This window comes from Mixophyes fleayi, chromosome 10 (assembly GCF_038048845.1).
Source record: "Mixophyes fleayi isolate aMixFle1 chromosome 10, aMixFle1.hap1, whole genome shotgun sequence".
NCBI classification, from domain to species: Eukaryota; Metazoa; Chordata; class Amphibia; order Anura; family Limnodynastidae; genus Mixophyes; species Mixophyes fleayi.
In genome coordinates this window covers 5,972,588-5,999,738 of record NC_134411.1, presented here as the reverse complement: position 1 = coordinate 5,999,738, position 27,151 = coordinate 5,972,588, and the positions used below count along the sequence as shown (strand labels likewise).

General features: G+C 41.7%; 1 protein-coding gene across 1 annotated transcript in view; it reads right to left on the bottom strand.

Annotated features, from left to right (window-relative positions):
* The window catches only part of LOC142103356 (solute carrier family 22 member 6-B-like), a 60,656-nt gene that overhangs the window by 12,544 nt on the left and 20,961 nt on the right, over positions 1-27,151 (bottom strand). The window contains exons 3-4 of the mRNA XM_075187418.1: positions 9,562-9,716; positions 9,062-9,230 (exon numbers count right to left, since the gene is read on the bottom strand). Of these exons, the coding sequence (XP_075043519.1) occupies positions 9,062-9,230; positions 9,562-9,716 (324 nt within the window). The remainder of the gene's footprint in view (positions 1-9,061; positions 9,231-9,561; positions 9,717-27,151) is intronic.

The following is a 27,151-nucleotide window of genomic DNA, read 5'->3' as shown; positions in this document are numbered from 1 at the left end:
CTATTGTTCTTAAACAGGGCCAGGTGTGATGTTTTATTCTGGGCCAGTCACTTCCTGTAAAGACACTAAGGACAGAAAGCTGGGAGCAGCTGGAGGCCCTCTGACATCACAAATGACTATAAGGGGTTAAAACATGGAGTGACTGGCTATCACCAACCATCACCAAGGGATTAATGAAATCAAGATCCCATTGTTCTCCCCTAGGGTCTGAGTCAGACATTGAGGCATGAAAGCAGTGGGGGGGAACTCAATTGGCCCTGAAAGATGACTACTCTCCTGTACAGCCCCTCTTTGAACTCCACCAATCAGTGCAGACCTTTTTCTTAAGACCTGTGGATAACCCTGCAGGGAGGGATTCCCAGTGTGTGAAATTTTGATGGGTCTTTAAAAAAGGCTTACAGAACAGGCTTGGGTGTCACTTTATTTTAAAAATCTACTGGCGTTGGAGTTTCAGCTGCTATCGGTGTGCTGAGGATTTTGTCTGGAAGTTTTGTGATTACTGGACTACAAACTTTTCTGGGACTTGCAGACTTGCTGGCTCTGCCGAATAGTAAGTAGCTCCATAACACTTCATCCAATCGCATCTGAATTGGTTGAACATTACTTACGGACAGTGTGGGAAAGATCTGGCAAGTCTAGAGTTACATTGGTGTTTATTGGGACCTGTTAGCCTGGTTTATATATTTATATGTTGCATCTATTTGCTGATTTATAGAACCTGTATTAGACAACTCTCTAATAAAGATATTGTTGTATTTTTCCCTGTCTCCTGTCTGCATCACTTGACCCAGAAGTCCCAGGGTACCCCTTGTGAGTTTAGGCTCTAACAACCCGGGTCTTCACAACCGGATCCGGCTGGATGCGTCGGAAACTGATACACTGGCCGAAAGTCCAATCTTAAAGGAACCAGTCCAACTCTCGAAGGACCCGGGAAAAGAAATTACAGAACTGTCGCCTACGGATGCTGAATACAGGTTCACAACCGCTGCTTGTCCCAAGTTTCGTCCTAGGAAACAAAAGGAGCCATTGTGACAATCACTTGCTAGTGACACTGTCGTGGAGAATTTGGAGCCACCAGTCGAAGTTGAGGATTGATCCCCAATTCTAAGGCTGATTTTATTATAAGTGTTATGACTTGCCGGGCTATCTGTCAGAGTTACTAGATAGATTAGATAGGTATTAGATAGGGTCAGTTAGGTTTGTTCTCTGTCAGAATCTGCCCTCAATTCATGCTGTCTTTTCTATGTAATGCCTGACCTGGCCAGCCTGTTTCTCTTAGCTCACTCACCTGGCTTTCTCATTATCACCTGCAGCCTGTTGGTTCTACTCTCCTTAAATAGCCTGGCTAATCCTCTGCAGGATTGCCCGTAATACATTTACCTTAGTATTCCTGCTCCCTTGTGTTTTCCTTGTTACCTGTTCCTGTTGTTTCCTGCCGGCTTGTGGTATCTCAGTGTACTAGACCGTTTCCGTTTCTGTCAACTCTTCATTGAATTTCCCTGTATACCGACTCGGCTCTGCTTTGACTCCTCTCCTGTGTGATTATCCATGTGCCAGACCTGTTTCAGTTCCTGACTATTCTCTATTGGATTCCCCGTGTACGGACCCTGCTTTTCCCTTGATGATTCTACAATCTTCCTTTGGCTCCGGACTCAACCTTGCCACAGGTACTATTGACTGTTTACTTATATCACCGTGTGCCTATATTGTATTTACCACTAGGAACTGTTTTCCTCCAGTCTCCAGATTCTCACCGGTACTGTGGGTTGTAATACTGTGGGTTGTAGTTACCCTTGACTACTGCCTACGTTCAGTTTCTCATCTTTACCTATCACTGCAAGTTCCATTCCTTTCCGAACAAGCACCGGTACAGAAGTCGCTGTGTATCAGGGGACTTCTCTATCAACTGTTCCTTATTTATTCCAGTGGCCAAAAATTATATATTAGTCTTGACACCATCCACTCGGTGTCTCACCGGACTCCCTCCTGCACTTCCTATTCTATGGCCTTTGTAACTCTATTCCTGGGTTCTCCCCAGACAGTGCACATCTCACAACCCACTGTTTGTCTGCAGCTAAGTCTGTCCCCACCCCTTGGGGCAACTGTGAACACCAGATGTTCGGAGCAGACTCTGGGTTTTGCTGTACTGGCTGAGGGGTTCCTAACAACAAGACTTTTCTAGAGATCAGCTTATTGATGCCTCTCTAGAAAATGCATTTAAAACTGTTGTGGAAATTAATGGTGTGGAGAAAGTTGCTAGGCCGGCAGATGGTGATATACAAAACAACGACCTCTGCGCACTAAATCTATCTGCCTAAAAAAATAATTGGCGTGCAGCTGCAGTAGGAGATCCCACCCTTCTAAAAACACTAGATAATCGTTATACTGCAGCGCTCAGCCAACTTGTATATATAGAGTATATAGTATATTATAACACTTTGAAAAAAGAAAACTTCAGTTGTCACACAAATAGAACCAATTGTAAGACCCACAATATTCTATAATTGTCTGTAACTTCTGTTGTAAGATTTGGGACACCGTGTTATTGCAGTCAAGTCGGCAGGTATCAAGACCAGACATCACTGTGGTGGTCCCGTGATTTGCCATCGGGCAGAATCGTATTCTACAAACCTATATGTAAGTAACGGATTGCACTATTTTCCATCTACCAATTTGAAGGCTGATTGTGTCTTTCTCTTTATACACATATGGAACGGGATGAACACCTGCGAGGTCCGTGTATGTGAAATCTTACAACAGAAGTTACAGACAATTATAGAACATTGTGGGTCTTACAAGTGGTTCTATTTGTGTGACAACTGAAGTTTCATTTTTCAAAGTGTTATAATATACTATATACTCTATATATACAAGTTGGCTGAGCGCTGCAGTATGACGATTATTTAGGCCGGCAGATGGTGTATCTTATTTTTTTGTTAAAGGGGATTTGTTGTATAGAGCGGGGGTTGTTCAGGAGAAAAATGTTAATACCGCAGGTACACGTACCTTTAATATTGAAAGCCGCACACACACGTTTGTTGGTGTCATTTGAGAGTGGATAAGACTCGGGAAAGGGTTCTACTACGGTTTTACTGACCAGGAATACATATGGCGGTAAAAAGGTATTGCTTATCCTGCCCAGTATGTAAAAAAAAACCTCTCCAAAACCTGATTATAGAGCTCCATTTATTCCTATTCCAGTCATTCAAGTTCCCTTTGAACGAATAGAAATGGACCTGGTGGGTCCGCTAGAGAAATTGGCTCGTGGACAGCAGTATGTTTAGTGATTCTGGACTATGCCACGCGCTATTCAGAAGCCGTTCCCCTTGGTAATATGAAGTCAAGTAGTATCACAAAGGAGCTTCTACTTCTTTATATGAGATTGCAGATTGCAAAATAAATTATAACAGACCAGGGCACCCCTTTTATGTCAAAATTAATGAAGGAGTTAAATCAGCTACTTGGCATAAAAGCTGTCCGCACCTCAGTCTATCACCCACAAACGGATGGGCTGATGGAGCACTTTAACTGTATTCTAAAACAAATGATTAGGAGGACAGTGGCCCAAGAAAAGAGAGACTGGGATACACTACTCCCTTTTCTAATGTTCGTGGTATGGGAAGTACCACAAGCCTCAACGGAGTTTAGTCCATTTGACTTCTGATATGGGCGACAACCTAGGGGCATTTTGGACATCTTTAAGTAAGGTTGGGAACAACAAAAACCCAAGGAGCCAAATGTGGTTCAGTTTGTTGCCCAACTGTATAAAAGGATGTTACAAATAGGACCTCTAGTGAAAGAATACTTAGAGGATGCCCAGGAGCGTCAGAGAAGGCATTATTACACTTGGGCAGTAGTTCGTTCCTTTAACCCAGGCGACAAGGTTTTGTTGTTGTTCCCTTCCAGGAAAGAAAGATCTTTGTACACTGGCAGAGACCTTATGAAGTCATAGAGGCGGTTGGTCCGGTGAACTATAGGGTCTGTCAGTTAGGTAGAAGGCGAGAAGAACAGATTTAGCATGTCAATTTACTAAAACCTTGGCATGAGGAGAATCTTGGAAATTCAATGCTAGCTGTTAAAAAACAGAAGCCTGTGAAGTACCATTTGAGACCTCCTTGATGTCGCCTTGAAAGCAACAGGTGGTAGAAATGATGGCTCGAAACAGGAATGCCTTTTTTCCTGTCCCTGGGTGTATCACTCTGATAGAGCATGATGTAGTCACACCTTCTGGGGTGGTAGGTAAACAATGGCCCTACCATATACCCGAGGCCAGACGAACTGCGGTCAAGAGGGAAGGTGAAAACATGCTTCAACTGGGCGTTGTGGAAGAATCCACCAACGAGTGGAATAGTTTGATTGTTGGTCCCGATGCCCAATGGGAGGATACACTTTTGCAATGACTTTAGATATTTAAATAAGGTCTCCCAGATTTACACGAGTCCCATGCCAGGAATAGATGAACTGGTAGAGTAGTAAGCCAGAAGTATTTATCTATCCACATTAGTCCTCACAAAGGATTATTGGCAAATACCCCTAACAGCCTCTGCCAAGCCAAAAAATGTGTTTTCTTTGCCTGAATGCCAGTATAAAGTATTGCCTTTTGGGCTGCATGGGGCACTTGCCACATTCCAGAGGGCTATGAATAAGCTCTTAAATCCCCATAGAGCATATGCCACTGCGTATTTTGATGACATAGTCATCTATACTCGAGATTGGGAGTCACATCTTCCCAAAGTGGAGGCGGTGTCGGAATCTTTGAGGACACATGGCCTTACGGCCAATTACAAAAAATTTGCATTAGCCATGTCAGAGGCAAAATACCTGTGATATATAGTTTCACGTGGGAAGGTCAAACCCCAGATTGACAAGGTGGAATCCGTAAAGAATTGGCCCAAGTCAGAGAGGAAAACCCAGTTGAGGACATTTCTGGGCTTGGTAGGATACTACCGCCTATCCATAGAGAGCTTTGCTACTCGGGCTACACCACTGACAGAGCTTTTCAAGAAAGCCTGTCCAGACAAACTAAGCTGGTCTGAGGCTGCAGAAGCTGCCTGGGAATACCTATGGCTGGCTACAAGCACCCAATTTCACTAAGGAATTTTATCTGCAGACCGATGCTTTGGGAGTAAGTCTAGACGCGGTATTGTCACAAAAAATAGAGGGAGAGGAAATACCCATCCTGGATCTAGGTTGCAAACTCTTACCTAGAGAAAATAAATATGCGACTGTTGAACAGGAGAGCCTCGCCATCAAATGGGCTTTGAAAGCCCTCTGATACTACCTTTTGGGTAAGGAGTTCACATTAGTGACGGACCATGCTCCATTAAAATGGATGCAGATAAATAAGGAGGACAATGCCAGAGTGATCTGATGGTTCTTGGCACTGCGGTCCTTTCATTTTAGCATAGAGCATAGGCCAGGAGCTAAGCATAAAAATGCTGATTCTCTCTCGTAAACATGCACTGCCTGCAGTATCCGCTTCGCCTGGGTTGACGAAGCTAAGTGGAGGGGTATGTGACAATAGGGGCATTTTGCCACTCACTGGTAAAGGAGAGACAGGTGGTTTCCCTGGGGAGATGCAGGCTGAGGATATAGAGAGGGTTAAGTCTGCACACACACATGGAGTACCTGGACTTAATTAATGAGGGGAACAGCTAGTGCAGTGCTTGGGAGGAAGCATAAATAGCTAACTTGTGCTATGGGTGGGAAGACTGGTGCCAACAAGTGTCCAGTTAGGGATCATTCTAACTGTAATAGCCAGCGTTAGGGCTATGGGACTTGTATGGGAGTTGTAAATATTTTTAATATGTTTGGTGTGATTGCTGAAGACACTGCAGAGGCTGTTTTATCCATCCTGACAAGAAAATAAACAGCAGAATATTTCAGCAAAACTTGTGTGTGGAGCAGTTTGTTTGGCGTGCTTTTCACAATACATATGCAGGGTCAGCGTTCAGTAATTTTACACTTGGAGAAAATTGTGTAATGCAAGTTATGTCTATGCCAAGGAGGTGCTCACTTGGGGATGGGGGCCTACAGTTGCCTGGAAAGCCCCCCTCTGGCCAAGACTAATTGACAGGCTGGTTTCTCCCTCAGGTCCAACCATTGCTGTGCATCTGTTCCTCCACTACATTGTGCCCGTCAAAATGAAATCTTATTCAGAATTCTAACACACGTGGGGAGTGCATCACATGACATGCGTGTAGTCCTATGTGTGCTGGAAAGGAGAGGCAGACACAAGAGTCTGCCTCTCCAACACAGAACACTGGATTGAAGAACAAAACAACACTGTGAACAATGGAGACACGATTTACGTTGACTGAGAAGACCTGAACCAACAGCAGCGCTGGACAGGACACACAGGAAATGAGTTAGAGTATGAAAATAGGGTACACTTTTATCGTTCCTTTACCATCTGTATCTGAATCTGAACATCATTTTAACTGCCACAATGCTGCAAACACATCGAACGAGCTATAAACATTGCCTGCTGTTGTATCTGTTAAGCCATTTATTTGTCACTTCTCTACATACATCTAAAGTGTTTAACACACACATCTAAGGATTTACCCCCCCCCCCTACAATTCACACAGTTTTAAAGGGAGAAAGGTAAGTATTGGGGGTAGACTGGGCACTTAATTTAATGGGGGTGGAGGTTGGGTATTAATTTAATGATTAGGATGGGTGATAATCATTTAATAGTGAGTGGGAGAAATTAATTAATTAATATTAATTTATTGGTGGGTGCAACTTGTTTGATGTTGGGGGTTATTTTATTTAATGGTGGAGCAATGATAGTGCCTATTAATTTAAGGTTAGTTAATGGCTTTATTGATTGAAAGCTGGGATGGTTTGAGGGCTAATAGTTCAATATGGGGCTATATTTAGAGAGACAGAGGGCTATTTATTAAATGTGAATACCATTTATTTAATGTTGGCACAGTTTTGGGAGAAATAAGTTTAGTCATAAAATGTGAATAATAATTTTCTAACATTGGGCTCTTTGAAGAGGAAATAGGTTTCTTTATGAATTGTGAGTACTATTAATTTAATGTCAGGGCATGTTGGGGGAAATAGGTATATTGATTATTTCTGACTTCTATTAATTTAATGTTGGGGATATTTGGGGGAAACAGGTCTATTTAATAAATGTGAATGATTTGGGGTAGGTACGCCTAGAGGGTTCACTCACAGCTAGACTTCCCATATCTCATGATCTTTTGTTCCCAAACAGGGCCCCAATATTCCAGGACAAGCAGCAACTGAACTTAAGACACAACCAGCCACAGGTAGTGTAAGCATCAAGAACAGATAGGAGTGAGAAGGGCAGTCTGCCAACTGTCCTAATTCTCGTGGGACAGTCCTGAATTTGTGTGACTGTCCCGCTTAATCAGGATTTGGGAGGTGTGTACTACTTTACCCTATACTGCTTGTGAAGGGGGAGCTGTGTGCAGTAACTAACAGTAGTGCACGCAGCATTGCTCATATATTTGAAGGGAATGGTTAAGAGTTGGAGAGCAGCACTGTCTCGAATGATAGCCATGCCCCTTATATGCTGGCTATGCCCACACTGGAGGCGTGGTGTGGATACCCCTCTCCATAAATTCTGCGTTTGAGAAGCAGGACTGTAATTCTCATGTCCCTGGACTACCTGACAACACCCATGGATATCCACTGCTTCAGTGTGATCATCCTGGCCATGCTCACAGGTAGCTCAGACCCAACTTTTTTCACCACATTGCAAGAATTTGGAGATCTTGATACAGTCTGAAACTTTTAGTAGACGGTATGGAACAGCAATGTTTATCAAACTGGGACAATTTGGTTGGTGTATGGCAAATTTTGGAGTTGTCTGCTTCTGAAGCTTGAGAGGCAGGAAAGCAATTGCCCACTGGAAAGCTCTTGTTCTTACAAGTGAACGGCAGTAGTGAAAGAAAGGTGGGGCCTCCTCATCTATTTATATAGCGCCACTAATTCCGCAGCGCTGTACAGAGAACTCATTTACATCAGTCCCTGCCCCAATGAAGCTTACAGTCAAAATTCCCTAACACATATCCATTGGTGCTGTGATAATGCACTAAATAGTGCAAGCGGATTTATATAGCACTAGTACAATGGAGTGATTTTTAACTAATTTATTTGGCCCATATCACCAATCATATAACAAACTTCTCCACCAAGGAAATAGATACTGACATGGCTTTTTCCAACTGTCAGTTGTACAAAGAATGGGCTGTTAATGTCAATTAATTACAGTTCTGTTGTACCATATTTGCCAGATTCCCAGGCCAATATTACAAGCCTTTCATTGGCTGTGTTCTACCTTAAGTTCTCACCTAGAGATGAGTGAAGTTGTGGCTGAATTTCGCAACTATCTTTAAGTTCCTCTTTTGCTTTGCCACAGAATGATTGTTCTACACAGTATTTGTAAAGTCTGCATTGTGAGGAATTTATATTCTACAAATAGAGCTGGGACCATAATGGGTCATTTCATTCTGCTTTGTGATATGATTGGGGTATAACAAAGGAGAAGTTCAGATGGAACAAAAATGATTGTGGGGTCCTGGGTGGAAAAAAATGATAGGGGCAAATCTGCATGGAACACCTTTGGCCAAATTCCTTTGGAAAATATGAAATTCTGGGTCCAAAGTTGGAATCATACCATTTTTTTTTGCACAACTGTTTTGAAAATGTTGTTCATCTCTGCTCTTACCCGATAACAGGACAATAGGTCTGTTCAATACTCAGTAGTATTGAAACCAAAATAGTTTTGTAAATTATCAATAATATGTTTTAACAAACTGTTGCTAACAACATAATTTATCATTATAGTCAACGCAATTGTTTTGTATGTTGGGTATGATTACAATATGTGGAATCAACTTGGTATCCTCAAACTGATATAACTGTGCTTGTCTTATCAGCCTTGCACCTTTATATTGGCTTGGTAATTTTTAATTGTGTAATAATTTACTTTATATTATCCCATATATTATTGTTACTTAGGTATTATAGAGAGATGCTGTAGTAGGAAGAATGGTGAGAAACAAAGATATACAATACCATGTATATAAAAAGTAGATGAAGAAGGGAAGAGATGCAGCCAACTGCAGCATGCGCCAGTCCTGGATCAGATAAGCCAGTCCCACCAAGACCAGCTGACCAATTGTGTAACAGTACCCAGTGGCTGTGCTGGTGAGGGCCCGATATTCTGTGGGAATCCATTCCACAACTAGAGAGAAATCATACTGTTCAAGAGCAAGTAAAGTCACTTTTAGACATTAACATGGGTAAAAACTAAATAGTATCGCTAATGTGTTTATACATAACTAAACCTATATGGCAAACAGTTTAAAAAATAGTTAAGTGGTGGTGCCTTTTTATATTTCATCACTCTTTGACAGTTGAAATAAATGGATTATGTAACTGTCTGGCAGTCTCCTAGGTAACAGAAATGTACAGACTTACAGACTTCATATTGGTGGATTCATACATAGGGGCAGGAGAATCTATCTATATATGTATCTATCTTGATACAAAAGTATGATGAATTTTATACTTACTCAGAGAGTAGGAATTGAGAACAATGCCAGAAAGAGATACGCCAGTCAAGAAACGGAACACACAGTACAGTGTGTAGTTAGGAGCAAATGCTGCACATATTCCAGTCACAGACATCTGAAGATTTGACCAGATGTTCAATGGTCTGCGACCAAACCTAAGGTTACAAGGAAAGAATACATTTTTTAGATTATCTGCATCATTAAGTGATCATATTTTATTACACAAGAAGGCACAAGTTTTTCAATAATGCACACTGCCTTATTTATAGAAAAGTCCTACTTACATCCATAGTAACTGACCTGGATTAGGAAATAAATTGCTCTGCTTAAAACCATGCATGCTACAGTGGATCTTTCCCTTGTTTATGTATATTTATAAATGAATATCTCTAATATGGAGTGTTATGTGGGTTGGACTAAAAAATGTTTGTAGGTGCCTTCTCCGTTTACTCAGAGAAAACACAGTGGCAAGTGCAATTTTTTTTAACTTAAATGGATCCCTGCGTTATAAATGTTGATACATGCTGTATTTTGTGTAAAATCACACATATAGCAGAGAATGCAGCAACGTCCCATCCATCTGCGACCCTTATTTTCATGGGCGGAACAGGGAGGGGACTGGTCATATGCACGTAGTCAATATACAGTAAGGGCTTGCAAAGCTTGACTGCATGAAGCAGTGTCTGATTTCAAGCTTTGGGAGTCTCTGAGGTATGTAATTTTCAGTCGTATCACTTGAACTAGTTACAGGTCTGCTGTACATGCCGAGTGGTAGTGATGATGGTGGCGTACACGAGCTAGAACATGTTTTCAATCAGGAGCAAATGTAAAAATGCATTTTATGTATAGTAGACATTAAGAACACCCTGATAAATGTATTTTATGTATGAAAAAATGAAAAAACTTTTTTATTGTTTTGTCATTAATGACTATATCATTTACAGGTGACTTGTACAGAAGTTTTTTTTTCTGTGCATTCTTTTGTGTTTTTATATTCCACATATGTATTGGATGTATCCTGTAGTGTCTTGTCTGATAGAGCAGAGTGTACCTAGAGCCATATTCATCAGCAGACATATCTTTACATCCGCTCCTTGTTGAATATTGAAGTGCGTATGCTTGATGCACATGTGATATTTAAAAACTGCAAATTACGTTCATATTGTGTTTGCTAATTAATCGGGCCCCTGGTGTTTGCTCAATTCACCAAGGCCATGGTACTTCTAAAGAGTAGGGGTCTCTGCAGTTCAACCTCTATAACGGTCTCAGTGTGCTGGAGGATGAAGGGATCTGATCCATTGTTAGAAATGACAGCCAACTCCTAATTGGAATGTGTCTGTCTCAGCTATCCGGTCAGGAGCTGTTATGGTTTCTGGTCATGGATACTCCAGATACTCAGAGATCATTATTAGATCTGACCAGCAGATGTCTCCACTGAGAAGCTGGAGTAAAGAAAAATGTTAGGCAGGTAGAAAATCCCTTTAACTGCTGCTGAATCTGCAGAATCTGTCATATTGCTAAATATTTTTTTAAGCATATTGTCTATTTTTGTTACATTGTATTGGACTAGGGTAAGAGCACTTTTGCTCTTCCATACCTCCCAACACTTATCAGTGTTAGGAGGTATGGAAGAACAAATTGCAAAACCAGAACAAAATAAGTCTGTCTAATGTGCACAAACCTGCTTCGGACTGCCCAGCTATGCCCAAATTTACACAACGACATACCTACTTTCCAATAAGCCCCACCCCATTTATGGGTCTGTAAATTGCGAGAATCAGGACTAATGAGAGGTTTGCACTTGCACCTCCTTCATGTCCAAATGTCCTCAGTTTTAAAAATGGGTGTAGACAGATTGACCTGTAGCCAATCAAACCCTCAGAATGGTCACAGCAGCAGTAGATGAGTGAGCTGATCTTTTGGACATTGAAATGGAGTTAGATAGTGTAAGAAGCTGGTATAGCGTATTCCAGCACATTTGCTGAGTTGGGCACATCTCATATGTGCCAGGTTTATGTACTTACACCCCCACAAACAGAACCAGTTTATAAGCACAATAAAAGTTTGTAAACATTTGTTTTCATAGGAAAAATGCATTTGCTATTAGGGTTTATATTATATAGCAGATGTAACCTTCCTTCTCGCGTACATACAAATGAAAGTAATAAAAACATTTTCTATTGTAAACACACACACACACACACACACACACACACACACACACACACACACACACACACACACACACACACAATCCTGTAATATATGCATTAGCAATGAAGAAAGCACCCAGCATCAGAGGTGAAATTACAATCAGCCAATCAGAAGCAGTTGGCTAGTGCTGGCCTATTTTAATCATCATCAACATGTATTTGCACCAGGGTTTAGGCAGCCTGTGCAATTTTTTGGGCAAAGGTAGCAAATACGTACATTACATTAAATACTGGGATATGATTTCCCCTTACTGAATCAGGCTTGCTTTCTATAAGTACATATGTTAATTGTTTATTTCGAATAACTGAGATAACCTAATCATTAACCCATTGACCACTGTGAGTGAGTGGAAATTGCCCTCTACATGCAGCCCAAAGCTGTGAAGGACGAGTCCCACTTGGGGTTAAAAAGATTACTGCCCACCATGATGGGTGGCTTGGCCTTGCACTCTAGACTAATAAGCCGTAGGTAAAATTGAACTCAATGTTTATGTTCCCATGTGAAGATGTTAAGGGGGTTGTCTTGCCTGCACCTGTTGTCATCCTTATCTCTTTTAAACACTTAGGGCCTGATACATTAAGGAAAGGAAAGCAAAAAAATTAGTAACTTTGAACCTTTGCAAAACCATGTTGCAATGCAGGGGGTGCAAATGAGTTTATCATTTTGCACATAAGCAAAATATTGGCTGTTTTTTCATGTAGGACACAAATATTTGACACTTTATTTTTACGCTGACAGTAAAAGTTGATCTAGGACATGCTTTACCCCAATTATAAATCTGTCCTCAAATTTTAAATTTACCTCCCCCTTCAATACAACATGGTTTTGCCAAGGTTCAAAGTTACTAATTTTTTTGCTTTACTTTCTTTAATGAATCGGGCCCTTAATCTCAAATGCCCACGCAAAGATGAATCATTGTTTTCAGCTTTTACCATACGAAAACTTTATTACATTTCTCTTTCATATTTTTTTTTTACTTTGGAGAACAGCTTTTCTCTTATATTTTAAAATGAATTTCAGTTTATTGCTCTACCTGTCACAATTTTGCACCCCCCCTCAAAAAAGCCTTGCACCTTAGGCTGCAGCCTAGACAGCCTATTGGATAATCAGGCCCTAAGTGCTGCAGTGAGAAACCTGCCACACCGTCATGATGTTATGTGAGCCAGGATGTTGCTATAAGAAATGTGTGTGCTCGCTTACCATGCAATAAGAACTGAAAATGCTAGGAAGAGGGAGAGGGTCTTTCATCGCTTTATAAATAGTAAAAATAATATAGAAGGTTATATTAGGAAGGGGGTTCTCAAGAGCTCAGATCTCACACCTGGGTCAAAAATAAATGGGGGCAGTCTCCTTTTAAAGAGTGGAGCTCTTTCAAACTAGGGTATCCAAGAATAATCTCAGGTCCTGGTGCATCCTCTTCTTAGGACCCCCCCCACTAGACTGAGTGTGCAGCCTACGAGAGTGTGATCTTACTGTTCCCCCAAGCTGTTCCTCCAGCTTCTGAAGCAGTCAGTGCTTTGTGCACAGTCTAAGAGCAGTGTACAAATGCCGCAAGGCATATTTCCTTCATCATCATCACCATCATCATCATCAGCAGTTATTTATATTGTGCCACTATTTCCGCAGCACTGTACAGAGAGCTCACTCGCATCAGTCCTTGCCCCATTGGAGCTTACAGTCTAAATTCCCTAACATATAGACACACAAACACAGAGGGAGTCTAGGGTCAATTTGAAACAGACAGTTAACCTACTAGTATGTTTTTCTCTTTTCCATCTATTACGTCCGTTTATATCATTGGCAATAAAGATTCTCCTATGCAATCGCTGGGGTTCCAAAGCACATAGGTTTTATTTGCAGAATACTGCAAGGCAAAATTTGCCATGCATACATTTGCGCTCTTAGTACTAACACAAGCTTCTATCTTATACACTGTACTGTTGTAAAAAGCAGTGACATCAAAAAGATACACAGTCACAGGTCTACATTCATAGGTCGATGGGTCATGACCTCCCAAGAACTCAACATGCCATTGGGTGATTCCTCTGGCCATTGTTCCTTGAGATAACCTGGTATCCTTTCTCAGGCTCCCGATCCTGAACCTTTATAAACTGGTTCTTTTATGACCTCCATGGAATTGCTATTTGTTATATGAAAATTAATATTAGTTAAAACTAGCGTTCGCAGTGTGCAAATGCTACTTAAATAATACCGGCAACATTCTCATGCGATTGCGGGCAGAATGAGACCAAACTCGATGTAATTGATATGTGGGAAACATTAGTTAGCTTTTTAACCATATTATATTTTATATTTAAAGATAGAAAACACGTTAAACATATTTATATGTCACTATGATAACACTTACATTGCCTATTAATCGCAACGCAACTGATTGTAGTGTACAGAAATTATTGATTACCACCTTCATCCAATTATTAAACTTCAACAATCCACCATTTGAGAGTATATCCAACACTCTCACCCCTTCAAGGTTCTATTGCAGAATTGTAATATAACACTTAATTTTCTGTGATACCTGTCCCTCTTAATACCATCACATTTTCATTTTGTGGGGTCACCTCAGTCGAAGGTTTACTACACATCAACACAGGAACACATTGATACATAAGCCAATTACTATAAAGACACCATCTATAAGGATAAGGAGCTTACCTATACCAGCTACCAGTTCTTGTGCCCATTCCTCTAAACCTGAAAACCATGTGACAGGATTCAACCATCATAACCACCTTACTACCTTTTCCCCTATTTCATACAAAGAGGAATTGTGGATCTGACGAAGTTTCCATTTTAACTATACATTTTACAGTCCATTATTTCTTTAGGGTCATCTGTATTGTTGGTGATGTAAGTGCAACACATAACACCAAATTGGGTTGCTAATATCACACAATATCCACCAGTAATTGTTAGTACATATCCACCAGTAATTGCTCTGAGTACTAATTACAAATACTCAAAGTAACAGGGCATACGTGCGCAAATACCATTTACGAAACCCTATGTCCTTCGACGTAAAAAGGGCGGACACCTCTGGGAACTGCTGAAAGTAGGCATTAAGCCCAGGATACAAAAGAAAATTACTCTGTTTTGCACAGTGATTTAAGTAGATCTATGCACAAGACTTATACAAGCTCAGGGTCATGTCTAAGCTCAAAAGCTATAGCGGCAGCGCGGAATAAGCACAGGAATAAACTCTCTTCCCCTGGTCACCTATTTAATATGCTGACAATACATCTGCATACACTTCTCTCATAACAAACCATTATTATAAAATTTGTTTTATTTTATTATTAAACCATGGTTGATGCACATTTTCAATTGTTTGGAGTTTTAAGTGGTTGTTTTGAAAGATTATATATACAGTCATGGCCAAACGTTTGGAGATAGACACAAATATTGGTTTTTCGCAAAGTTTGCTGCTTCAATGTTTTTAGACCTCTTTGTCAGATGTTGCTTCTGTCACACGCTGGTCCCATAGATAAGTGCCGGCGTTGTTACCTCCTACCTGGAAGCCTTTGTGTCAAGGCTCCTATGTAGTTGGTTCTGCGCATGTGCTGCCTATTGCCCTTATTTGTTACCTCCTACTGGTTCCCATTGGTGCATAGGATTATGGAGCTATATTTAAACTTCCCATGGTCCCTCTGTTGATTGCCTGTTCTTTGAGTTACTTACTCTTCCTATGGGATTAGGCTCCTGTTGGTTTATCCTCTGCGTTGTTCCTTGCTTCGTTTGTTTGGATCAGCCAGATCTACTCCGCTACTACTTCCACGCTGGAACTGCCGCTGTAACAAGCAAACTCACCTGCTGCCAGAATCGCTATCCACAGATCAGCCAGCTCAACTCCATTGCTGCCTCTACACTGGGACTGGCGTTGTACAAGTAACTCACTTGTTATTGGAATCACCATTTAAGGATCAGCTAAGTTCTCCTTCCTTATTATGTGCATATTGAACTGTCGCTGTAACCAGTAACTCACCTGTAGTTACAATTATCATGTATGGATCAGCTTAAGTTCTATTCCACGTCTGCCCTGTTTGAACTTCAGCTGTATCAGTGAGTTCTTTGCTATTACCCTGAGTTACCAATTGCAAGCCAGCTAGTTTCATCTATCATCCTCATTGACTATTTGAGCTGCTGCTGTATCATGATTCTTCTGCCGTTACTCAGAGTTACTAATTGCAAGCCAGCTAGTTCTATCATCTTCATTGACTATTTGAACTGCTGCTGTATCATGATTCTTCTGCCGTTACTCAGAGTTACTAATTGCAAGCCAGCTAGTTCTATCATCTTCATTGACTATTTGAGCTGCTGCTGTATCATGATTCTCCTGCCGTCACTCTGAGTTACTAATTGCAAGCCAGCTAGTTCTATCATCTTCATTGAACTATTTGAAATGTTGCTATATCAATGATGCTCCTGTTGTTACCCTGGGTTACAAAATATAAACCAATTATATCTAAACCATTCTCATTGATTGTTTGAACTGTTGCTGTATCAGTGCCGATACCTTGAATTATCAAAACTTGTAGTTTCAAGCTCCATCACTTCTTTGTCACTCATTTGGGAAACCGCGTCCTGCGGGATAGGGGCAGCAAAGCCCATATCTCCTTGCGGGGGTCACTGGGAAAAACCCTCTACCCGTTAGACTCCGTGCTCCTGAATGAGTACCATTCATTGACCGAGAACAGGGATCCACTAAATATTCTACAGAATCGTGGCAGCTACAGTATACTGAAGTAAAATTACAAACATTTCATAAGTGTCAAAGGCTATTCTTTTTAACAATTACATTAAGTTTATGCAAAGATTCAATATTTGCAGTGTTGACCCTTCTTTTTGAAGACCGCTGCAATTCGCCCTGGTATGCTGTCAATCAACTTCTGCCACCCATTCTTGCCTAATCAATGCTTGGAGTTTGTCAGAATTTGTGGGTTTTTGTTTGTCCACCCGCCACTTGTGGATTGACCATAAATTCTCAATGGGATTAAGGTCTGAGGAGTTTTCTGGCCATGGACTCAAAATTTCAATGTTTTGATCCCCAAGCCACTTAGTTATCATTTTTGCCTAATGACAAGGTGCTCCATCATGATGGAAAAGGCATTGTTTGTCACCAAACTGTTCTTGGATGGTTGGGAGAAGTTGCGCTTGGAGGATGTTTTTGTACCATTCTTTATTCATGGCTTTGATATTAGGCAAAATTGTGAGTGAGCCCACTCCCTTGGCTGAGAAGCAACCCCACGCATGAATGGTCTCAGGATACTTTTCTGTTGGCATGACACAGGACTGATGGTAGCGCTTACCTTTCCTTCTACGGACAAGCGTTTTTCCAGAGCCTCAAAAGATATTCATAAGAGAAAATGACTTTACCCCAGTCCTCAGCAGTCCAATCCCTGTATCTTTTGCAGAATATCAGTCTATCCCTGATGTTTTTCCTGGAGAGAAGTGGCTTCCTTGCTGGCCTTCTTAACACCAGGCCATTCTCCAAAAGTCTTTGCCTCACTGTACGTGCAGATGCACTCACACCTGCCTGCTGCCATTCCTGAGTAAGCTCTGCACTGGTGGTGTCCCAATCCCACAGCTGAATCAACTTTGGGAGATGGTCCTGGCGCTGGCTGGACATTCTTGGGCGCCCTGAAGCCTTTTTCACAACTATTGACCCTCTCTCCTTGAAGTTCTTGATGATCAGATAAACGGTTGATTTAGGTGCAATCTTACAAGAGCTTCCTTGTGAAGCCCTTTTTGTGCAAAGCAATAATGATTGCACGTGATTCCTTGCAGATAACCATGGTTAACAGAGGAAGAACAATGATTTCAAGCACCACCCTCCTTTTAAAGCTACCAGTCTGTTATTCTGGAAAAGAGATGAGGGAAAAAATAAACTGCATCCGGTATATTTAATTATAAGTTTGATAGATAAACAAGTAGCATAGTATGAAGGAAAGGGTGCACCCTACACTAATTAACATAGTATCAAAAGCACGGAGAAAGAAAGAGTATATAGCGGCACTCCTTATAGATCAATTTAAAAATTAACTTTTATTGGTATCTCTTAAAATGAGATGAGGACTAATTGGAGCGAAATATAAACAAAAGACACAAAATAGAGGTATTAAAATAGTGTATAAGTGATTAAAAATACAACTGGTGTTGTATTGCTCCACATCTATCCTATATATGAAGACTGATATGGAAAGTTCATCAATTATTCTGACACCATTGGGATAAATAAATTATTTTAACCAGTTGTCACAATATTGGTCTAGATTATTAGTAGAAATGTTGATATACTTGTTCAACATGACAAATTACTATACTTTAAATAACCTTCGTGACCTAATAGGCTCCACAGTTGTAAAAATAAACTTCCCTAATCAGAAAAGTATTTCTTCATTATGATTCGCTCAGATTTCTCATATCAAGAAAATACCAATAAAATAGAACTACAATGAGCGGCAGTGGTCCCTTGGGAGTTGCAATTCGTGGGATTATGTGATAAGACACTCCTGTAGTAATCTGGGGAGCGAATTGCAAATGTGATCAATAGAACAGAGTGGAGCGAGACGCCGACGCGCGTTTCGCTCACAGCTTTTTCAAGGCTTTTTTAAGGCAAAATGACGGTAGGATTTGACAGCTCTTTTATAGTTAGAGGATGGGCAGATCGGAGCATTCTAACCAATGGTAATGTTTCTGCCCTTATCATGTTTGAGTGATGTTTACCTCAGCCAATCAGAATGCACATTAGTTAGATAGAAAGGATAATTCGAGCAGCATATTGAGTGACATATCGCCATAGCCAATTAGAAATGTCCATTAACGGAATAGGGGAAATATTACGAACAGGATGTTAATAAGCTCAAAGCTTCGTATTTACATGGTATGTATTTTATCAATATGTTTATTAGACATCTATCAGTATGTTTATTAGATATCTGATTTCCGATTTCTGTATTGGTTGTGGGATATTGAAGATATTATTCTATGCTGTGAAATGACCTAAATATATTCAGATATATCACCGAGCGACTTCTTTATAAAAAATGTTGTCAACCCAAAATAAATAATCCCATATTTATTTAATCGTTTATTCTGTATTTTTTACTATTGATAAGTAATGCTCATACATAAAAGTATATCCTCTTTCCCAACGTTAAACAGACAAAATTATATATTTAAATAATGTCTAAAGGGTAGATAGTAATTTTGACAGCCAGAAATATTTATGCACAATTATGGGGGACAACCCAAAAGCACTGGGGAGTGCTAAAAATTAGTTAGTAGATACTGCTGACAGATAGTAATTTTGACAGCCAGAAATATTTATGTACAATTATGGGGGACACCACAAAAGCACTGGGGAGTGCTAAAAATTAGTTGGTAGATACTGCTGACAGATAGTAATTTTGACAGCCAGAAATATTTATGCACAATTATGGGGGACACCCCAAAAGCACTGAGGAGTGCTAAAAATTAGTTGGTAGATACTGCTGACAGATAGTAATTTTGACAGCCAGAAATATTTATGCACAATTATGGGGGACACCCCAAAAACACTGGGGAGTGCCAAATATTGAAAAGAAAAAAACCTCTATCCTCCTCTCTTCTCTAGAGATTTTTGTTACAACAATTGGAATTAGAATATTGTATTCTCTGTCCCTGCTCTAATCAGCCTGTGACTACACCCTGCTCTCTCCCTCTGTCAAATGGCGATGGATTGCTGTGGAGGCAGGTATTTATAATCTTGAAGTATTGCGAGAACCGAGCCCCGAGTTCCGACGACGTCACGATGATGTTCGGCCTCGATTTGGATTCGGAGCGGGCAGGAGAGTACCGAACTACTCAGCTCGGTACACGGATACCCAAAGTTCGGGTGGGTTCGGTTCTCGGGGTACCGGACCCGCCCATCTCTACATACAAGTGAACATCACTGTTTAACATACCTGCAGCTCTCGTCATCTGATACCACAGCGGAACATACACCTGTGTTCACTTCTCTCATTACAAACCATTATAAAAGACTGCTTAACGCACACTTGAAATTGTTGTGAGTATGGTGGAGTTTACTGGTGTGGGTTTGTATAGTGTACTTTTATTTGTCTGGAGTCGTATGTTTTCTCTTTCTCTTAGACACTGCAAAAGTTTTTTTTGTTTTTTTTCATTTTATGTGGCACAATAACAATGCATCTCTATGTGTTACATGTTTATATGTTTATATGTGTCTATGTTACATGTTTTTTTTTTCTCCTCTTCCCCCTCCAAAAGATCCCCAGCCTCCTGAAACTGTGGAGGCAGCCCACTTCAGGTTACAGACCTATTTATAAGGTAACTTGTAACTTGTTTGACTCTACTGAAATCCACACTATTTAAAATCATACATGCAAGGCGAGAAGTCATGTGACGGGGTAGGAGGGGGCGTGGTGACATCGTCTCGTCACCATAGCTCCGCCCCCACTATAAAATGCAGAAAATTCACAACTATAAATAGCAGGGGCTGGGCTTAATGACACAATTAGGCCCCGCCCCCGCCATTCAATGCCGTGAAGATCGGCTAATCCGGGAGGTTTGTCTACTTTTCCTGGAGTCCAGGAGAACTACCCCATATTCGGGAGCCTCCCGGGAATTCCGGAAGATTAGGCAAGTATGTTTAAAATCTCAAACATGCAAAACAGATGTTTGGTTTTGTGATTAAAGTCAAAACGTGTATTAATTTTCTAAACAAAAGCATATATACAAATGCATATATCAGAAAATTTGTCAAGAGTAAAGAGAATACCTAAGCAGTCTGACAATTTTTTCGAATAGCAGTGTAAGCTTAGCAAAGAGCCGCCTAATCCCTTCGATATGCAACTCCTTCAGATCTCCGGTCTGAGATTCTCAGATATGAGTTCTCTAGCAATAGCGCTTTTACAAATACATTTTAAGCTTGATTAATATGTTTGTTTGCAGCTAAGCTCTAGCTAATGCTTAATTTTACAAACTACAAGCCCTTAGCTGGAAGATGTCTTGCTCACCTGCCAATTATTCTGCCATCAACCATATCCTGTGTTAATAATATCTTAGAATCACTATGTGACTGATATTTTATGCCCAGATCACGTCCATCAGTAAGTGTTGTATAGGTTTTGTTTTTTAAGCCACTGAATTGTCAATGTGTTCTAATGGATATATCTTACATTACATATGTCAAATTTATTTCAACAGACTGTATGACTCCTCCCAGGAGCAGGCCATGGAGGAGGAGGCTGTTGAAGAATTAAAGTATCTTGAATTTACAATATTTGTAATTTTTTTATTGGGGGACCAGCATTGAAGTGTGGGGATCATAAGTTGGGGATTTCACACCTGGAAAGTACAGGTGTGAGCAAAGTACACCCAGTGAAGTAATATATGTTTGCAAAATGCCCTAAGCTTGGTCTTATTTTTTACTTTTAATTTTTGAAACAGATAAGGAAGATCCAGCATGATCTGCATTACCACACCTCTACCCATGTCGAAAAATTCATGACTTCGTTTTTCTTCGATAATTTTTTTTTTACTAAGGAAATTTTTCAAAAAGTTGAATTATTTATGTTTTATTTAGTGTCAGTTTTTGTAACATATTGTTTATTAATAAATATAAATATTTATATTTGTCCATAATCATTCTCCTGGACCTCTCTGCTGCTTTTGGACACTGTTGATCAGCCTCTTCTCCTACACACCCTTCACTCTATTGGCCTTTGTGACACAGTTCTTTCCTGGTTCACTTCCTACCTATCGAACCGCTCCTTTAGTGTTTCTACCTATGGCACATCCTCCCCTCCACTCCCACTATCTATTGGAGTTCCACAAGGCTTTGTTATTGGCCCACTACTTTTTTAAATTGTACACCTCTTTTCTTGGGGCACTAATTATTCTACGCTGATGACACACAAATCTATGGGGCACATTTATCATGTATCGGACAAAACGAGAAATACTTATCAATCCTTATCGCATTGATGTATTTCTCAAATTCATTAAAAATGGATCACAGAGCAGTTCCGAAAAACTGCTGTTTCTGTGATAAAAAAACCATACTCACCACTGCCTCTTCGGTCGCGCTGGCTCCGGATCTCCTCCTCTTCGGCTTACTTTCTCTTCTTCATGCTACTGCGCATGTGCCGACCGGAGAACTTAAAGCTGTGACAGGGAGGGATCACAAGATCACTCCCTGCGCATGCGCTGTCCAGCTCTGCTCTCCGGAGCAGAGCTGGACATACCGAAGAACACAAGTTTTGCAAGAATTTCCTATGATGTACGCCAGCTTCAGCTGGTACATTAACACAACAAGTTCCCGAAAAAAAATATTTTTTCGGGACTTGTTAGATTGCGGCCAGGAGCAGTCACCATTCTGTTGAATGGTGACTGCTCGCAAAAACGATCAGGAGTGCAAAGCAGCAGATATCAATGATATCTGCTGCGATGCACCTTTAATAAATTTGCGGAGAGCACATCCTGGCCTAATTTACACGGTAAGTGCACGATAGTGCACTACCGTGCTTTCTTAAATATACCCCTATATCTCTTCCCCTGACCTCTCTCCTTCTGTACTATGTTGTGTAAACAACTGTCTTTCTGTTATCTCCACATGTCACAACGCTACCTAAAGCTCAACATGTCCAAAACAGAACTAATAATTTCCCTCCTGCCCTTAAATCTCCTTCACTGTTTATAATACCACAATTTCCTCAGTATCCCAAGGCCGCTGCTTTGGTGTCACACTTGACTTCACCCCCTGCTGTATTCCTCACATTATTATTATTATTATCGTTTTTTTGTAAGGCGCCACAAGGTTTCCGCAGCGCCGTACATGGTACAAACAGTAGACTATACAGGGTAAAACAGTACAGAACAATAAACACAAAGTACCAGTACTTCAGAAACTCCGGGAGGGCAGATACAGTAGAGACGGAGCAGAAGAACAGGTATGGAGACAGGAGGGAAGATGGGCCCTGCTCATACGAGCTTACATCCTAAGGGAGGGTAAACAGAATCAGGTACATAAGGGAGCCAGTGAAGCAACGGGGAGAGAGAAAGGGGGCAGGGGAGAACCAGAAGAGGTGAGAGGTTAAGTGGATGGTTGGTAGGCCGTAAGGAACAGGTGAGTTTTAAGTGCACGCTTGAAGGAGCACAGATTGGGTGAGAGACGGATGGAGCGAGGGAGGTCGTTCCAGTGAAGGGGGGCAGCACGGGAGAAGTCTTGGATTCTAGAGTGGGAAGAGGTGATCAGAGTGGAGGAGAGGCGGCGATCATTGGCCGAGCGCAGGGAGCGGGCGGGAGTGTGAATGGAGAGGAGGTAAGAGATGTAAGGGGCAGTAGACTGAGAGAGAGCCTTGTAAGTGGTGGTGAGGAGTTTGAAAAGGATTCTGTAGGGGAAGGGGAGCCAGTGTAAGGCAAGACAGAGAGGGGAGGCAGAGGAGGAGCGGCGTGAGAGGAAGATGAGTCTCGCAGCCGCATTGAGTATAGAGCGGAGGGGGCAAGGTGGGAGCAGGGGAGGCCAGTAAGGAGGAGGTTGCAGTAGTCGAGACGGGAGATAATGAGAGCATGGATGATAGTTTTGGTGGCATCTTGAGAGAGGAAGGGACGGATGGGGACAATGTTACAGAGTTGGAAGCGACAGGCTTGGGCTAGCGATTGAATGTGGGGGCAAAAGAGAGAGAGGAGTCAAGAGTGACACCTAGGCAGTGGAGTTGGGTGACAGAGGAGATAGTGGAGTTGTTAACAACGATAGAGAGGTCATGGTGGGAAGGGAGTCTGGGTGGGGGAAATACAATGAGTTTGGTTTTGGAGATGTTAATTTTAAGAAAGCGAGAGGAGATCCAGGAGGAGATGGCTGAGAGGCAGTCCGTTACACGAGAGAGGAGGGAGGAGGAAAGATCAGGAGAAGAGATGTAGAGTTGACTATCATCAGCATATAGATGATACTGAAGACCGAAAGAGGAGATGAGAGCCCCAAGGGAGGAAGTATAGAGCAAAAAGAGTAAAGGGCCAAGAACAGAGCCCTGAGGGACTCCAACAGGGAGAGGGGAGGGGGAGGAGGAAGAACCAGACGTGGATACGGAGAAGGAGCGATTAGCAAGATATGAGGTGAACCAGGCATGGACAGAGCCAGTGAGGCCGAGTGAGAGAAGAGTTTGCAGTAGGAGGGGGTGGTCACATCCAGACTCTCCCAGTCCTGTCGACTCCACCTTAAAAACTTTGCCAGAATACGCTATTTTATTACACAAAATGCTTCCAAAACTCTTATCCATTCTCTCATCATCTTCCATCTTGACTATTGCAAACTCCTGCTATCTGGCATTCATGACACAGATATACCCACAGTTCAAACCATCCTAAATGCTGCTGCAAGACTGATCTTCATCTCTCATTGCTACAGATCTGCTGCACCTCTTTGAAAATCCCTACACTAGCTCCCCATGTCCTCCAGATTCAAAATTAAATTACTCACTGTCACAAAAGTCAGATAATGTGAATGGTCTTGACCTCTGCTCGAGTGACAGCTTACCCTCAGAGAGGTGCAGAGTCTAACGGAGGAGAGGTATTCACCAGGGATTCCTGCAAGGCAATATGGTCTTAGCTGCTCTCAACTGCATGTCGCAGTCCTCTAGGGGGAGCAGAGCAGATAACGCACGGAACCACCAAGCAACTGTAAGGCAGAAGGGAAGTAGTCGTTAAAAGATGAATTGCAGAGAGCTGAAGCACTGAGATACACACAGGTGTTATAACTCTGGATCAGGACCAACGATGAGTGATGCTCTGCAGTGAAGCCACAGGTCTTGACTTGTGAGATAAGCTGAACCAATAAGGCAGTGAAGCGATGAGCTGCAGAGAGCAATAGCACTGAGATCCACACAGGTGTTATAACTCTGGTACAGGGCCAATGTTGAGCGATGCTCTGCAGTGGTAATGCTGGGAAGCGATGAGCTGCACAGATAATGCTGAGAAAGAATGAGCTGCACAGGCAATGCTGGGTAGCGATGAGCTGCACAGGTAATTCTGAGAAGCGAGGAGCTGCACAAGTAGTGCTGAGAAGCGATGAGCTGCACAGGCAATGCTGGGTAGCGATGAGCTGCACAGGTAAGGCTGAGAAGCAGTGAGCTGCACAGCTATTTCTGGGAAGCGATGAGCTGCACCGATAATGCTGAGAAGCAATGGGCTGCACCGGTAAATACTGAGAAGCGGTGAGCTGCACAGGTGTTTGCTGAGAAGCAGTGAGCTGCACTGTAAATGTTGTGAAGCGGTGAGCTGCACAGGTTTTTGCTGAGAAGTGGTGAGCTGCACCGTCCATGTCAGGAACCACAGGAGTAGCTGAACAGGAGTCAGAGGAGATTATTATTATTATTATCATTTATTTGTTAGGCGCCACAAGGTATCCGCAGTGCCGCACACAGTACTAACAGTAGACTATACAGGGTGAAACCATACAGAACAATGAACAAAAAGTACCAGTACTTCAGAAACTCCGGCTAGTCATATGCAGTAAAGACGAAGCGGAAGAACAGGTATGGAGACAGGAGGGGAGGGGGCCCTGCTCATACGAGCTTACATCCCAAGGGAGGATAAACAGACCAGGCACAAGAGGAGCCAGTTGAGGCAAGAGGAGAGAAGGGAGGATGAGCAAAGGGAGGAGATGGGGGTTAAGTACATGGTTGGTAGGTTTTGAGGAAGAGGTGAGTTTTGAGTGCACGTTTGAAGGAGCACAGAGTAGGAGAGAGACGGATGGAACGAGGGAGGTCGTTCCAGAGAAGGGGGGCTGCACGGGAAAAGTCTTGGAGATGCTTCCTATCAAGTAGAGAGAGCTGATGATCTGACACCCATTAAATGGAACAGGGCCCTTATAAAGGGAACTGGGTGCAGATGATCCAATCACCGCTGAGCAGAGGTTTGAAGGCTCCCAGAGTAGCGCAAGCGCAGACCACTAGGCAAAATGGCGTCCGATGGGAGAGTTACGTCAGGCGGAACAGCAGATAGCGGTAACCAAGGGAAACCAGTGAACACAATGAACCACACGGAACTAAACTGGTGCGATGCGTGATACTCACCCTTACCTACGAAGCCCTCAACAACACCACCCCTGCATACATCTCGAATCTCATATCAAAATACTCTCCCTCCCGGCCTCTTAGATCTACCTTTGACCTGCATCTCGTCTCGTCTCTGGTAACCACCTCTCACTCGCACCTACAAGACTTCTCCCATGCTGATCCTCACATATGGAAATCCCTACCACGCTTAATCAGACTTTCCCACAGCCTTCAAATCTTTAGATGCTCTTTGAAAACCCATCTCTTTTTTTGATGTGACCTTTTTGATGTGACTGTTCACACTAATACATCCTCACAACGGTCCAAATCTCCACACTGAACCACAATCGCTCCTCTTGTTTCAGCTGTACCCTCTTCCACTTAGAATGTAAACTCTCTAATGAGCAGGGTCCTTCATACCCTTTGTTTTCATGTCTGTATTTATTTGGTCTACCTTGCATGTCATTGTTTTATGTTTGTACTGTTTTCCCTACTGTATGGTGCTACCAAGCACTATGGCAACTTACAAATTTACACTATTAATAATAATAATAATAATAATAATAATAATAATAATAATACATTTGTGTGTGTATCTTTCGAATTTAAAAAATTGTCTATGTATAATGTTAACAAATAATGGAAGTACATTTTGATCTTAAATTAATATTTCACTTTCATTGGTCCCTTCCTACTAGATATAAACTCCCATACATTTTTAGTCCTAAGGAAGTTTGTGATGAGGATAGCAGGAAGCCAAAAACTTGAACATCAACCGGACTGTAATGAATGAAGTTATTGTTTACTTTACACACACATTATGGTCACACAGCCATTATGTCATTATCATCATATGTCATCCAGTCACAAGATTGGTATAAAGCATTACATTTTTACAGACAAATGTTAAAAAAAAACAAAAACCCCCAAAAACTGTCGAAATGAAATAACCAAACAGTTGACCAAATTGATTGACCACAAATTCACTATCATGCAGCACTTTGCTTTCCCACCCACAGCATAGTGGGGCCCCTTCCATGTTGGCAATCAAGGCCAGAGTAGTCAGCACTAGGCTGAATTCCCTAGGGAGATGTTGCACTTCACCCCCCCCCCCTTCATAGGGCTTTCCACCCCTGGAATGAAGGCACTATAGACCGCACTATAGACCTTCCATAAGCAGCATGAGTGCTCCCAAAAAACATGTACATACAACACAGGCACAAAATATATTTTCGGGTCATCATTTTTAAAGTACACATACATTATTGGTTACCCACATGAAGGAACTGTCATCTGGTATGTGT